This window comes from Neovison vison, chromosome 1, assembly GCF_020171115.1.
Source record: "Neovison vison isolate M4711 chromosome 1, ASM_NN_V1, whole genome shotgun sequence".
Lineage (NCBI taxonomy): Eukaryota > Metazoa > Chordata > Mammalia > Carnivora > Mustelidae > Neogale > Neogale vison.
The window spans coordinates 284,579,734-284,592,607 of record NC_058091.1 but is presented as its reverse complement, the minus strand read 5'-3'; the positions used below and the strand labels follow the sequence as shown (position 1 = coordinate 284,592,607).

Genomic DNA, 12,874 nt, shown 5'->3' with positions numbered 1-12,874 from the left:
ATAGTAAGGATTTTTTTATAAGAGTGTTCACCATTTTTGCATTTATATTTCTTTTTAGTCCTAGCAAGTGAACTCTCTATATAAAAATGGAGTTTCTAATGTGATAGAAGAAATTAATAAGAGAAGAGAGAAGAACCACATGGTCCTCTCAATTGATGCAGAAAAAGCATTTGACAAAATCCAGCATCCATACCTGATTAAAACACTTCAAAGTATAGGGATAGAGGGAACATTCATGAACTTCATAAAATCTATCTATGAAAGACACACAGCAATATCATCTTCAATGGGAAAAAGCTTGCAGCCTTCCCGCTGAGATCAGGAACACGAGAAGGATGCCCACTCTTACCATCCTTGTTCAACATAGTATTAGAAGTCCTAGCAACAGCAATCAGACAACAAAGAGAAATAAAAAGTATCTAAATTGGCAATGAAGAAGCCAAACTCTCTCTCTTCACAGATGCCATGATTCTTTATATGGAAAACCCAAAAGACTCCACCCCCAAACTACTAGAACTCATACAGCAATTCAGTAATGTGGCAGGATACAAAGTCAATGTACAGAAATCAATGGCTTTCTTATACGCTAAAAATGAAAATACAGAAAGGGAAATTAGAGAATCCATTCCATTTACTATAGTACCAAGAACCGTAAGATACCTGGGAATAAACCTAACCAAAGAGGTAAAGGATCTGTACTCGAGGAACTACAGAATACTCATGAAAGAAATTGAAGAAGATACAAAAAGATGGAAGACCATTCCATGCTCTTGGATTGGAAGAATAAACATTGTTAAAATGTCTATACTGCCTAGAGCAATCTATACTTTTAATGCCATTCTGATCAAAATTCCACTGGTATTTTTCAAAGAGCTGGAGCAAATAATCCTAAAATTTGTATGGAATCAGAAGAGACCCTGAATCACTAAGGAAATGTTGAAAAACAAAAAAAACCTGGGGGCTTCATGTTACCTGATTTCAAGCTTTACTACAAAGCTGTGATCACCAAGACAGCATGGTACTGGCATAAAAACAGACACATAGACCAGTGGAACAGAGTAGAGAGCCCAGATATGGACCCTCAACTCTATGGGCAAATAATCTTTGGCAAAACAGGAAAAATATATATAGTGGAAAAAAGACAGACTCTTCAATAAATGGTGCTGGGAAAACTGGACAGCTATATGTAGAAGAATGAAACTCGACCATTCTCCTACACCGTACACAAAGATAAACTCAAAATGGATAAAAGACCTCAATGTGAGACAGGAATCCATCAGAATCCTGGAGGAGAACATAGGCAGTAACCTCTTCAATATCAGCCACAGCAACTTCTTTCAAGATATGTCTCCAAAGGTAAAGGAAACAAAAGAGAAAATGAACTATGGGGACTTCATCAAAAGCTTCTGCACAGCAAAGGAAACAGTCAACAAAACAAAGAGGCAACCCACGGAATGGGAGAAGATATTTGCAAATGACAGTACAGACAAAATGTTGATATCCAGGATCTATAAAGAACTCCTCAAACTCAACACACACAAAACAGACAATAAAAAAAAAATGGGCAGAAGACATGAACACACACTTCTCCAATGAAGACATACAAATGGCTATCAGACACACGAAAAAATGTTCATCATCATTAGCCATCAGGGAGATTCAAATTAAAACCACCTTACACCAGTTAGAATGGCCAAAATTAGCAAGACAGGAAACAACATGTGTTGGAGAGGATGTGGAGAAAGGTGAACCCTCTTACATTGTTGGTGGGAACGCAAGTTGGTGCAGCCACTTTGGAAAACAGTGTGGAGATTCCTCAAGAAATTAAAAATAGAGCTTCCCTATGACCCTGCAATTGCACTCCTGGGTATTTACCCCAAAGATACAGATGGAGTGAAAAGAAGGGCCATCTGTACCCCAATGTTTATAGCAGCCATGGTCAGGATCACCAAACTGTGGAAAGAACCAAGATGCCCTTCAATGGACGAATGGATAAGGAAAATGCGGTCCATATACACTATGGAGTTTTATGCCTCCATCAGAAAGGATGAATACCCAACTTTTATAGCAACATGGACGGGACTGGAAGAGATTATGCTGAGTGAAATAAGTCAAGCAGAGAGAGTCAATTATCATATGGTTTCACTTATTTGTGGAGCATAACAAATAGCATGGAGGACAAGGGGAGATGGAGAGGAGAAGGGAGTTGAGGGAAATTGGAAGGGGAGGTGAACCGTGAGAGACTATGGACTCTGAAAAATAATCTGAGAGTTTTGAAGGGGTGGGGGGGTGGGAGGTTGGGGGAACCTGGTGGTGGGTATTATAGAGGGCACGGATTGCATGGAGCACTGGGTGTGGTACAAAAACAATGAATACTGTTACGTTGAAAAGAAATAAAAAATTAAAAACAAAAACAAAAACAAAAAAACAAAATGGAGTTTCTTTGTAACTTTTTCTACTCATCAGTTTCTCTATAAAATGATGTTTGCAATTAAGAATGTATTTAAGAGGGGCGCCGGGGTGGCTCAGCAGGTTGAGCTTCTGCCTTCAGCTCAGGTCATGATCTCAGGGTCCTGGGATGGGGCCCCACATCAGGCTCTCTGCTCAGCAGGGAGCATGCTTCCCCCTCTCTCTCTGCCTGCTGCTCTGACTACTTGTGATCTCTCTCTCTCTCTCTGTCAAATAAATAAAATATTAAAAAAAAGAATGTATTTAAGAACTAAATATCATCACTTCCCTTTCCTAATTTTAGTTTGTTTCTGTATTTCTCCCCAAGCATGGAGTAATAATGGCTATGTTCCAAGACTTAGCAATTCCCATTTGCCTACCTATTTACTACTAATTACCATAGTGATTTCTATTTGCCTTCTGTGGCACGTAGAGAACGGAGTGTTCTGGAATTCAATTCAGGGAGTGAAAGAAAGAGATCAGCTTCTAATATCATCATGTCATTTGTTACAGTTAATACCAGACACGTAGACTGGGTAACGAAGTAACAAATACCCCCACCCTCCCATTTCAGATAAGTTTATATTTTGCTCATGCCATATAGCCATAGAAGTTTAATGATGTATAGAAGATGCTGCTCATGTTAATGACTCAGGGACTCAGGCTGATGGAGCATCCACCATTTCAATGTGCCACAAGGAAAGGGGAGCTCTGGGGGGAATGCCAGTAATGACACGTTTTGTCCAGAAGCTACATATCGCACCAATTACATGGCATCCTAGTCCATGCAGATCAGATAGTATGATCCTACCAGGTCCCCAGGAGATGGAGAGGTAGTAATTCTGACAACTGCAAAGAAGTACCAGTGTGTATCACTGCTTTTCATGAGAAAGGGAGACATGCCCCAAGGTAACAATTAGTTTTAGGTTATAAACAAAATGGAAATGCTTCAGTTATGGTGGTACTCTACATCCTGGCTTTATTACAAATACAGCTTCATGGAAGACAACAGATTCTGGTCTCATATTAAGGATCATGTTTCAGGTTTTCCAACTGTACTATGTCACTGCAGATTAGGAGAGTGGTTCAAGTGAGGGATCCTTGGAGTGTGCTTCCAGCTACCCACTCTGATTCCCTCTTCACGTTCTAGTCCTGGGTCTTCTGCTCACATTGCTTTGATATCATAGATTGTTAGGTTTTCAGCTGCAAACACTGGGCCATCTCCATTTGTTTGGCATGAAGGGGAATTCATTCTGAAGAGAACTAAAACTTTTATCGCTGATGTTGATGACCATCGTCATGCCTGCGTGAGCACAGTGAACAAGCACCTATTCACAACTTAGACACTGAGTCTGGATCCTCCAGCCATTTCCCTTTTCTGAGCACTCTAAGGAAGCCAATGGCTCCTTAATAAGTCAAGCTTCATGACAAGACTGGCAGCAGAAGAAATGCCTCCTATGATAGGAAATAAAGAGTGAAGTCAGCCACTCTTCCCCATTGGTGTTCAGTAATAAAATCATCATCATCATCACAACAACATCACCCAAGTAGTTAAACATACATTTCAGTAGCTGTTTTGTGTGTGTGTGTGTGTGTGTGTGTGTGTAAAAGCTATAGTCAGTTGGCTGGTATTGCCCCATTTTCACATGAAGAAACTGAGTCTCAAAGGTTTGTCCAAGTTCAAGTAGCTGCTCAGTCTCCAACTGTTACCAGACTTTGAGAAGTTATGTTTGACTTTATTTTATTAACTGTCCAGTTTTTTAATTCTGTAAAGATGTTATCTATACCTGTACCTTTTTAGTACTAGCTCATTGCTTTCTATTTTGTATAATACTGGTGTAAGTACACCTTTAAAATCTTCCCAGTCTACTGTAAGTACCTCCAAAATCTCTACCTGATAACTGACCTAACTTGTGAGACTTATCAACTACTCAGAAAATGCTTGTGAATGAATGAATGAATGAATGAATGCACATGAGGCTCACATGTTTAGTTGAAAGCTACCGCCCGCTTCATGTAGGCAGGTCTAGACCCGTGGGGTTGGCTCGAACCTCAAAGCCAATTTGCTGCCAGTATATCTATACAAACAGAATTAACTGTCTTTTCACCTAAGTAGAAGAGAAAATTTTTAGAATGACTTTTATGCCCAATTATAAAAGAAAATGCATGCTGGCTATAGAAGATCTAGAAAATGGAGAAAAATGTAGAAAAGAAAATAAAAATGACTCCATATTCTAGAGATTTGTTTTTCCAATCGTTGTTTTAAAAGACATTTATACACACACGATTTATGGAGCTGGAATCATAGGTAGTATTGTAGCCCTGTTTTTCACTTTTTATTATGTCCTTTAAAATCTTTTTCCAAAGATAACTTGTCCATGGTCTCAGGCTGTTCCATCCCAGGAAGGGGCCATAATTTATTATTAGACATTTAGGTGCTGTCATTTTTTGCCATTATAAATAATGTTGTTATGAACATCTTTCTATATAAATCTTTGTGAGCACGACCATCTGTCCGTTGGAGTCCCTTGATTGGTGACACATACCTGTGCTAACTGACATTTGACATGGGGAACTGAAGCTGTACCTCTATAACTTGTCAAGAAGACAAATAGGCTAACAGTGGCCTGTCTCGCTTTTATAAAATGACATGGATACAACTATGATTTTACAGGCCATTTGTTTGGTTAGAAGCTTGACGCCTCATTGATTTCATACACAATGTATTCCAAAAGAATGAAGGTGACCTTAGAGACAGCCAGCCATTTAGAATCTAATTAACCAAGCTTCAGGATATTTGGTGCCCAACACCAACCAGAGACATCATGATCTGTCAGATTCTAGTGACTCAGAATTAGAATTTAGCAAGGGATGTAGATTAGGTCTAGCTTGTGGGTGCTCTTCTGGAAAGAACAGAAGAGCTCAGTCTTTATAACTAAAGGAATGTCCACTGCGGGAGGCTTTTGTAAAAAAAAAAAAAAAGAAAAAAAGAAAAATCAGTAACATATTCTCAAATTTAGTGAACTTTACTGGAGACTGTCAAAACAGGAAATCTTTACTTAAGCTTGAATGTCACCCCCCATGAGAAGACGAGAGTTTTTAAAATCACAGACTTAGAATTCTGCTTCCAGGATATATGAGAGGTATAGTATGTCAATTTATAAGATTCTTTAAACTGGGGTTTCATTTATTTTGTCAGTTTCTTGCAAAATCAACAAAAATCAAAATCCATATATATAAAAAAAGGACCCAGTTCGGTTTCCAGTTACAGAAGCTACAAGCATGAATGCTTAGTAGTCATCTCCAATAGCTTAAGAGGATAAACTTTTACCTTTGATCAGGAATTTATTTAATCTTCTAGGACAGCATTGGACATTCTAGGTCCAAATTCCAGGTATTTAATATGTTTCAGTTTTGCTCTCTGCTTCATGATGACAATTTAATCTCTAGCTCTTAACACTTATTGTACTAAATTGCTGTATTAATATTAATATGGGAGTGTGAAAAATTCAACTGGTAAATGGAATGCAAATTAAGCCTGATGCAAACTTTAATGCACTCAAAAAATCCTTTCAAACAAAGGTAACTAAGTGGTAAAAAGACCAACTAATCACCATTGAAAGGGAAGACTGTTACAAGTAAAAAAGTAACATACTTCAAAGCAAACATGACTGATTTTAATCAAGCAACATGAATATAATAACTGGTATCAAGCTTTGATTACATTATGGTATGTAAACAGTAAAACTTTTCTCCCCAGTCGCAGTGCTATGAGTTGAATTGTATCTGCAAAAAAAAGATATGTTGAAATCTGAATTCTTAAATCTGAAATCTGAATTCTGGTAGCTGTTAATGTGACCATGTTTAGAGAGAGAGTGTCTTTGCAGATATAATCCTATGAAGATAAGGTTGTGAGAGTGGGCCTCACCCAACATGATTGCTGTCCTCACAAAACCATACAAATTTGGGCAGATGGACATGCACAGAAGGAAAACATTGAAGACAGCCATGTTCTGATGGAGACGGACACTGGAGTGATGGTCCTTCAAGCCAAAGAACACTTGAGGATTTCTGGCAAATACCAACAGCCAGAAGAGGCAAGGAAGAACTCTCTCCTCTAGTTTTCAGAAGAAACATGGCCCTACTGATGCAGTGATTTCAGGTTTCTGGCCTCCGGAACTGTGAGACAACACATTTCTCTTGTTTTATGTCACCTGGTTTGTGGTCCTTTGTCACAACAGCCCTAGCAAACTAATACTCTTAGCTTTCACTTCGCTCTGCCAAATTCCATTTTTCTTTTTCTCTTGCCTTAATTAAATCTGGGAAAGATCACATAGATTTCTGGTCAGTTTCTATTTTTCAAAGTTAGTCCAGTTTAAGTCTCCAATCTCCTACCCAATTGACATCTCACCTCCTTCCCTGCCTTCGGTTAGCCAGGCTCATGCATCATTGAGCTTAGGGCAGGGAAGGCAGGCAGCTTGCTCTGGCACCTTTCCAACCCCTCCCAGGGGTAATGGGGAGAGGCAGGTCTCATTCTAGGACACCTGCATCCCTTGCATTTGCTGGATCTTGGTCTTTGGTGCTGGAAGCAAGGAAATGGGCTAGTATACACGGCAAGGTCAATCATGGTGTGTCACTTTTGACTCGTTCTTTCTATATCTGGTTCTGTGTTATTGGTGACCTCTATGTTTCCTTGGTTTGGTGTTTTGCTTTACTCCTACCCACTCAGGCCCTCAGAACTTCCTGTGAGAAAGGCCACTGTGTCTTCTCATGTCCAAGATACAGGATCCTCCAAGTGCCTGCTTTTCCTCTTCACTGTGTCCTTCTTCAGGAGCCATGAGAACTACCAGCATCCTTCACTCTCTGTCTTGGGACTCTGATGGACAAAGTGTTGCACGCATCTTTTCCTACTCAAGACAACCCCCTTCTGTGAAAATGGTGAGGGCCACTCTTGTAGCATCCCGTCCTCAGCACCCTCTAGGCAGAAAGTGGTCTCAGACTCAGGAAGGGAGAATGCCTCCACATCTGCCCTCATCAGGATCCATACCTCCCAGAGAGACAACTGCAACCTGCTCACAAGGCGTGAGCTCGAAGACTGCATAGCATCCCACCAGCCAGCGGGGGGCAGCACCTGTAGCCTTACTGCCGGTTCCCCTTGCCTTAGAGAAGAATCTCACTGGGCTTCGGTTGCCTGGCATTGGTGGAAACTTTCAGCATCTCTACCTCTTCACTCAGGGTAGGAAAAGAACTTGGGCGGGGAGTAGGACTATCTTAATCGGCTGTGGATTCCCCTGGCCTCCCTCTCTCTTCCCCTGACCCCTCAGAAAGATGTGAGGTGGGCCTGAGATCTGGGGAGAGCAGCTCCAGCTCAGTCTTGAGGAAAAATTCTTGATTCAGTTGTTAGTGCCTCTCCTGAGGACATGGGAGTATTGAATGCCCCTTTGCCCTCATGTTGAATTACTGATTTCAAAATCTTAACCAGTCAATCCCCAAGCCTGTGAGTGGAAGGAGATTTCCTTCCTCTAAAACTCAATGGGATTCCCACCTAGTGGAAGGCAGCCATGACCCTTTGCCTTCCCTCTTTGTCTTGGGAGTGCTGAAGGCATGGGTGCTGACAAGGTGGCACCACTTCTGTGAGATGGGAGGGGATGCCATGACCGGAAAAGATGGGTTACTAACTCCTGGGAAAATAAAAATTACCAATCAATGGCTGTTACACCAGGAAAAATGTTTCTGTTCCTAAGTTTTTTTTCCTTCCTTGTACTTCTCCTTTGATGTTGCAAGATGTTTCAGATTTTGCTAACATGTTATGATGACAGAACTGGGGGAGGAGCGACATTTAATGTGTCAGGTCTGATGAGGGTGTTGCTGGTGGCCTTGCCTCATGGCCCCCTTCCACTAGGTGGGAATCCCACTGAGTTTTAGAGGAAGGAAATCTTCTTCCACTCACAGGCTTGGAGATTGGCTAGCTAAGTAAGGCTTTGAGATCAGTTAGTAAATCAAACAGAATGAACTTTTGGATGACTCCATTTCTAAACTGTTTTCAAAATGTCGTACTCCTGATGGTCAGTCTACCTGGAAAGTTGTTAAGAATTCTCAGGCCCCGCCCCAGACCTGCTGAAACAGAAACTGGGGGTGGGGGGGGAGTGTTGCAGGTACGTGTATCAATTAGCAGGCACTCCAGGTGACTGATGCACATCAGTATTGAGAACTGTTGTTCTAAAGATGCTCCTCTTTCCCAGTAAAATGACACCCTAGCCTCTCTAAGAAATGGGTGTCTACTTGGTATGGCCCAATGCAGAAGACATAATTTAATTTAAAAAATATTCCTTCACAATTCTCTAATGATTTTATTTTCCACCCATCACATGCTTCAGCTCAAAAGCTTCAGGATGCACTTTAGCTGAGGCAAGGAGACTTGTTTTTCCTAAGAGTATGGAACTCCAGAAGTTTACTAACTGCCTTACATGAGGGAATTTCCACTTCTTTTCAATCATCCTTACTGTGATGCTTATTACTGTGGTGTGTTTCCTGGCATAAGATGATGGAACTCTTCTCTCCTTACCTTATTTTCTCCATGACAATTGTCATCATCAAAAATACTATATATTTATATGCTTATTTTATTTTTTGTATGTCTTCCTCCACATGACTGTGAGCTTCATGAAGGCAAGGGATTTTGTCTTTTTATTCACCATTAATTCCCCGGCATCTTAAACAGTACTTGGCACATTGTAGACATTCAGAATTATCTGCTGAATAAGTGCATGAAGGAAGGTTGGGTTTCAAGAATGTGTTTTACAAGTTGTAGGTTTCCGTTTATTTATTAATTGAAGACAATTATGGTTTTTGTTCTCAATTCTATTTCTGAGAATGTTTAATACTACAGGCTTCATAAGGTCCTCAGAAGTCCCATCATTTTAGTGCAACAAGAACAGAAGAATTTACTGGATTAATGTGAAAGCTATTATCTGGGTGTACACTACAGAACATCATGGATTGAAACTGGATGGGAAAGGCTAAGGCAAGGTGAATAATTGTATGAAAATAACACAAGAGAATTGATGTCTAAGCTCTGGGCACACCAGTCTGCTGTTTGTAGAAGGATGCCCTTTTGTAGGAATTATTTTTAGAGAGTAAATCTGTTTATCAGTAATTGCTTTAGGCTGAGCACCTCCCAGGATACAGTATTTCCATTTTCCTGTTGGCACATCGTACAGCTCCTACTTCGCAGATGTTCACTGTTTTCTCATTCGTTGATGATCCTATTCTGACACAGTAGAGGTGGCTTCCACCCTTGAAGCACTGAGGAGGCAACAGGCAGACACATTTGGAAGTGGAAGCTGAAATGAGAGGGAGACAGTATGACTCACCACAGACTTTGGGGTTTGATTTTACCTCGTTTGTTCCCAGAGCAGCAGGCACTTTGGTGACAATGTATTAGAAAGCTGGAAAAAAAAGGCAATGATCCAAAAGACCCAACTGTGCTCGAATGGAGTCATCTGGTTGGAAGAGACCAGAATGCACTAGTAAGCCAGTAAGATTCAGGAGTTGGGCTGTTTCCGGCACCTCCTTCTCACTCACTGCCCACATCCAGTTGATCGCTACATCCTGTCAATCCATTTTGACGATGTCTTCTGTCTCTCCTCACTGTTATTTCTCATTGGCACCACCCAAGAACATTTAGTTAACTTCTGTTGAGAAGGTGCTATGAACCACCTAATAAGCCAAGAGATTTATGTTCTTTATTTCATTTAATCCTCACAAAAAACATATGGATTCTATGTTATCATGCTAATTCTACACACAAGCTTGTTAGTGAGCTTGAGTGATTGGCTCATGGTTCCACAATTAGTAAGTTGTAGAGGCAGGTTTTAGATCATAAATGACCCATAGGCTTTAATTCTTTAACATAACTCTTACACCACAGTTACTGATTTCTTTCTAGAATATTTCTGGGTGGATGATTCTTTCATGAGGCCTGGTTTCAAAACTACCCAGTCACTTCATAATTCATATAGATCTTGCATTCATGAAATCACTTTAAAATAATTACTTGAGATAAACTTACCAAAGCCAAGAATATTGCAAAACTTTTGAGTAAAGTGATATAGGCTCACATATATACATGCATATTTTAATCAGAGGTCAAGGCCCTCTACAGTTTGACGTCAAAATCCTTTTGCATATTGTCTTCTCTGTTTTCTCCATTCCAGGTAGAGTAAGTCCCTCTGTGCTTCCCAACCAAGACCTCAGTTATTGTCTAGTTTTTGTACTCTTGCCCATGCTATCCTCTTCTTTTGCTACACTGATGTGCTCCCTCCCACTTTCCTCTACATATCCAGTTTCTACAGGTCTCACTTCCTCCATGAAGTATTTCATAGTCACTTGTCCCATACCAACTAAACGTCAATTAAATTTTTAACTAAACTTTAATAGTGTAAATCTGTAAGTACTATATCTGACATTTGTTAGTACTATATCTGACACTGACATGTCTTTCTCTCAAGACAGTTATAAGTGGTTTATTTGAGATATCATTCATCTCTATGACCCATTTACCTCTTACTGAGGTGCTCAATTAATTCAGGTTCATCAGTTGATTTCAGTTCTGAATTTGGGTTACAGGTGTAAATATTCAAAAAGAAGTGTATTGATAGATCTGGGAAAACTCTGAGTCAGACTGAGAATCAGCAATGATGTCATTAAGAAGTAGCTTCTTTTAGGCAGATATCGGTTCTTTCCCAATGTAAGAAAATGGGGGAAAGAAGTAGGGAGACACTCATTGACTTCCTGTAGACTTCCTGTCTTTGGTAGGAAACATTTCATGAAAGAGCATGCATTCTCTTGTAAGCCCTCTGTCACCAGCTAAGAGAAGATTCTAGTTGGGAAAGGTCTTGCTCATTGTTGTAAACAATAGGGTTTAGTGAAGGACACCTCTGGAGAGGATGTCCATTCCCCAGGCTTTTGGAAAGGCCATGGTCACCATTCCTTTAGGATGGTTATGGCTTAAATGCTCTTAGCAAGATTATCCTTAGACTACCAGCACCAAAGGCCCTTCCCATCACCTCTACTAATGCATCCTCCAACACTCAGTTCTCATGCTACCAGCCTTATGAAACACTTCCAGGCCAGAAGATTTTTTATCCTTCTTACAGTTCTTATTACATACTAGCTTGCATAAGGTCATTCATGCAATTATCATGAAAAGTTACTCCTTTAGCTACTGTGAACAATTTGAAGGTACAAATCTCCTTTATCTTCAGTGTCTTTATCATACCTTGTACAGTGACATCCGCATCTTAGCTACTAAATGGATGTGTGCTGAATAAATTTCCCCCTTCAATTAGCCAATGGTGGATATTTTTGAAATTTAGGCAAAACATCCCACGTCCATAAAAATAGGCTTCTTAAGAAGCCATTCATGTTCTAACTTTTGAAAAGTGAACTTTATGTAATTTTGAAGTTCCATTTTAAACCTTTCTTTATTTCAGTTTAGAGAAGGAAAAGCGTAGCAAAGTATGCAATGTATTCAAGAACACAGTTCAACCAAGAAGACCTTCAGCTCAACTCAAAATTAATAATATCCCAACTTGCCATGAGTGGATTGCTAAAAATACATTTTTAGCTTTCTCTTTCTTCATAAATGCTGTGATTTGTACAGTGATGCTCTTCTATAGTGTTACTGAAGAGAATTCTTTGTGACATTGACTTTTCCTCACCAATTGAAGAAGACTGACCCAGGCAGACCATATCTTTAGGGGGAAAAATGCTTTCAGTACTCTGATGGTGTATAAAACTAAAGAATCTTTTAAATGGCTTAAATCTCTCATTACAAAATATCCAGGTATTAGTTTGACTATCCCAGGACATTCTGTTAACTGGAGCAATATTGATTAAATATTCAAACTTTTCTGTGTTCTTTTTTTAGACAAACTCAGACTCCTGGAGACTGTAGGATTTAGATATATGTACAGTGAAGAGCTAATAGAAAAAGCAGATTTTGATGAAATTGTAAGCCAGATATTATTTGTTACTCTGACAGATCTGAAAAGAATAATCTGTGGAAAATAGAAAAAAATTCATTGCTTTACAGGGTTCCATGAAAATCTTTTCTTCATGATAAGTATGGAAGAAGGGAAGCTCACACTAAACACATCCTCAAATACCAGTTCCCCTATTGTAGCACAGATAGGGACCATTTTATCCTGTTTCCTTTAATCTTCAGTGTGCATTCCTGAGAGTAATGTTCCTATGCTACCATTTTCAAAGAAAAAGGTTATATTTTAAATATAAAATGATACTACATAATACTTTCAGTTCTTTTCTACCATAAGTTATGATCTATGAGAGATATGTCAGTTGGGTAATGGTGTTAGTCTGGCAATGAAAAATGAGTAGTAGTGTTTAGCTACAAGATGATTTG

General features: G+C 39.6%; 1 protein-coding gene across 1 annotated transcript in view; it reads right to left on the bottom strand.

The window, feature by feature from the left end:
* Positions 1–9,609: 9,609 nt before the first annotated feature.
* Positions 9,610–12,874, bottom strand: part of C6 (complement C6) — a 55,298-nt gene continuing 52,033 nt past the window's right edge. Inside the window, exon 17 of the mRNA XM_044241416.1 lies at positions 9,610–9,791. Within this exon, the coding sequence (XP_044097351.1) occupies positions 9,610–9,791 (182 nt within the window). The remainder of the gene's footprint in view (positions 9,792–12,874) is intronic.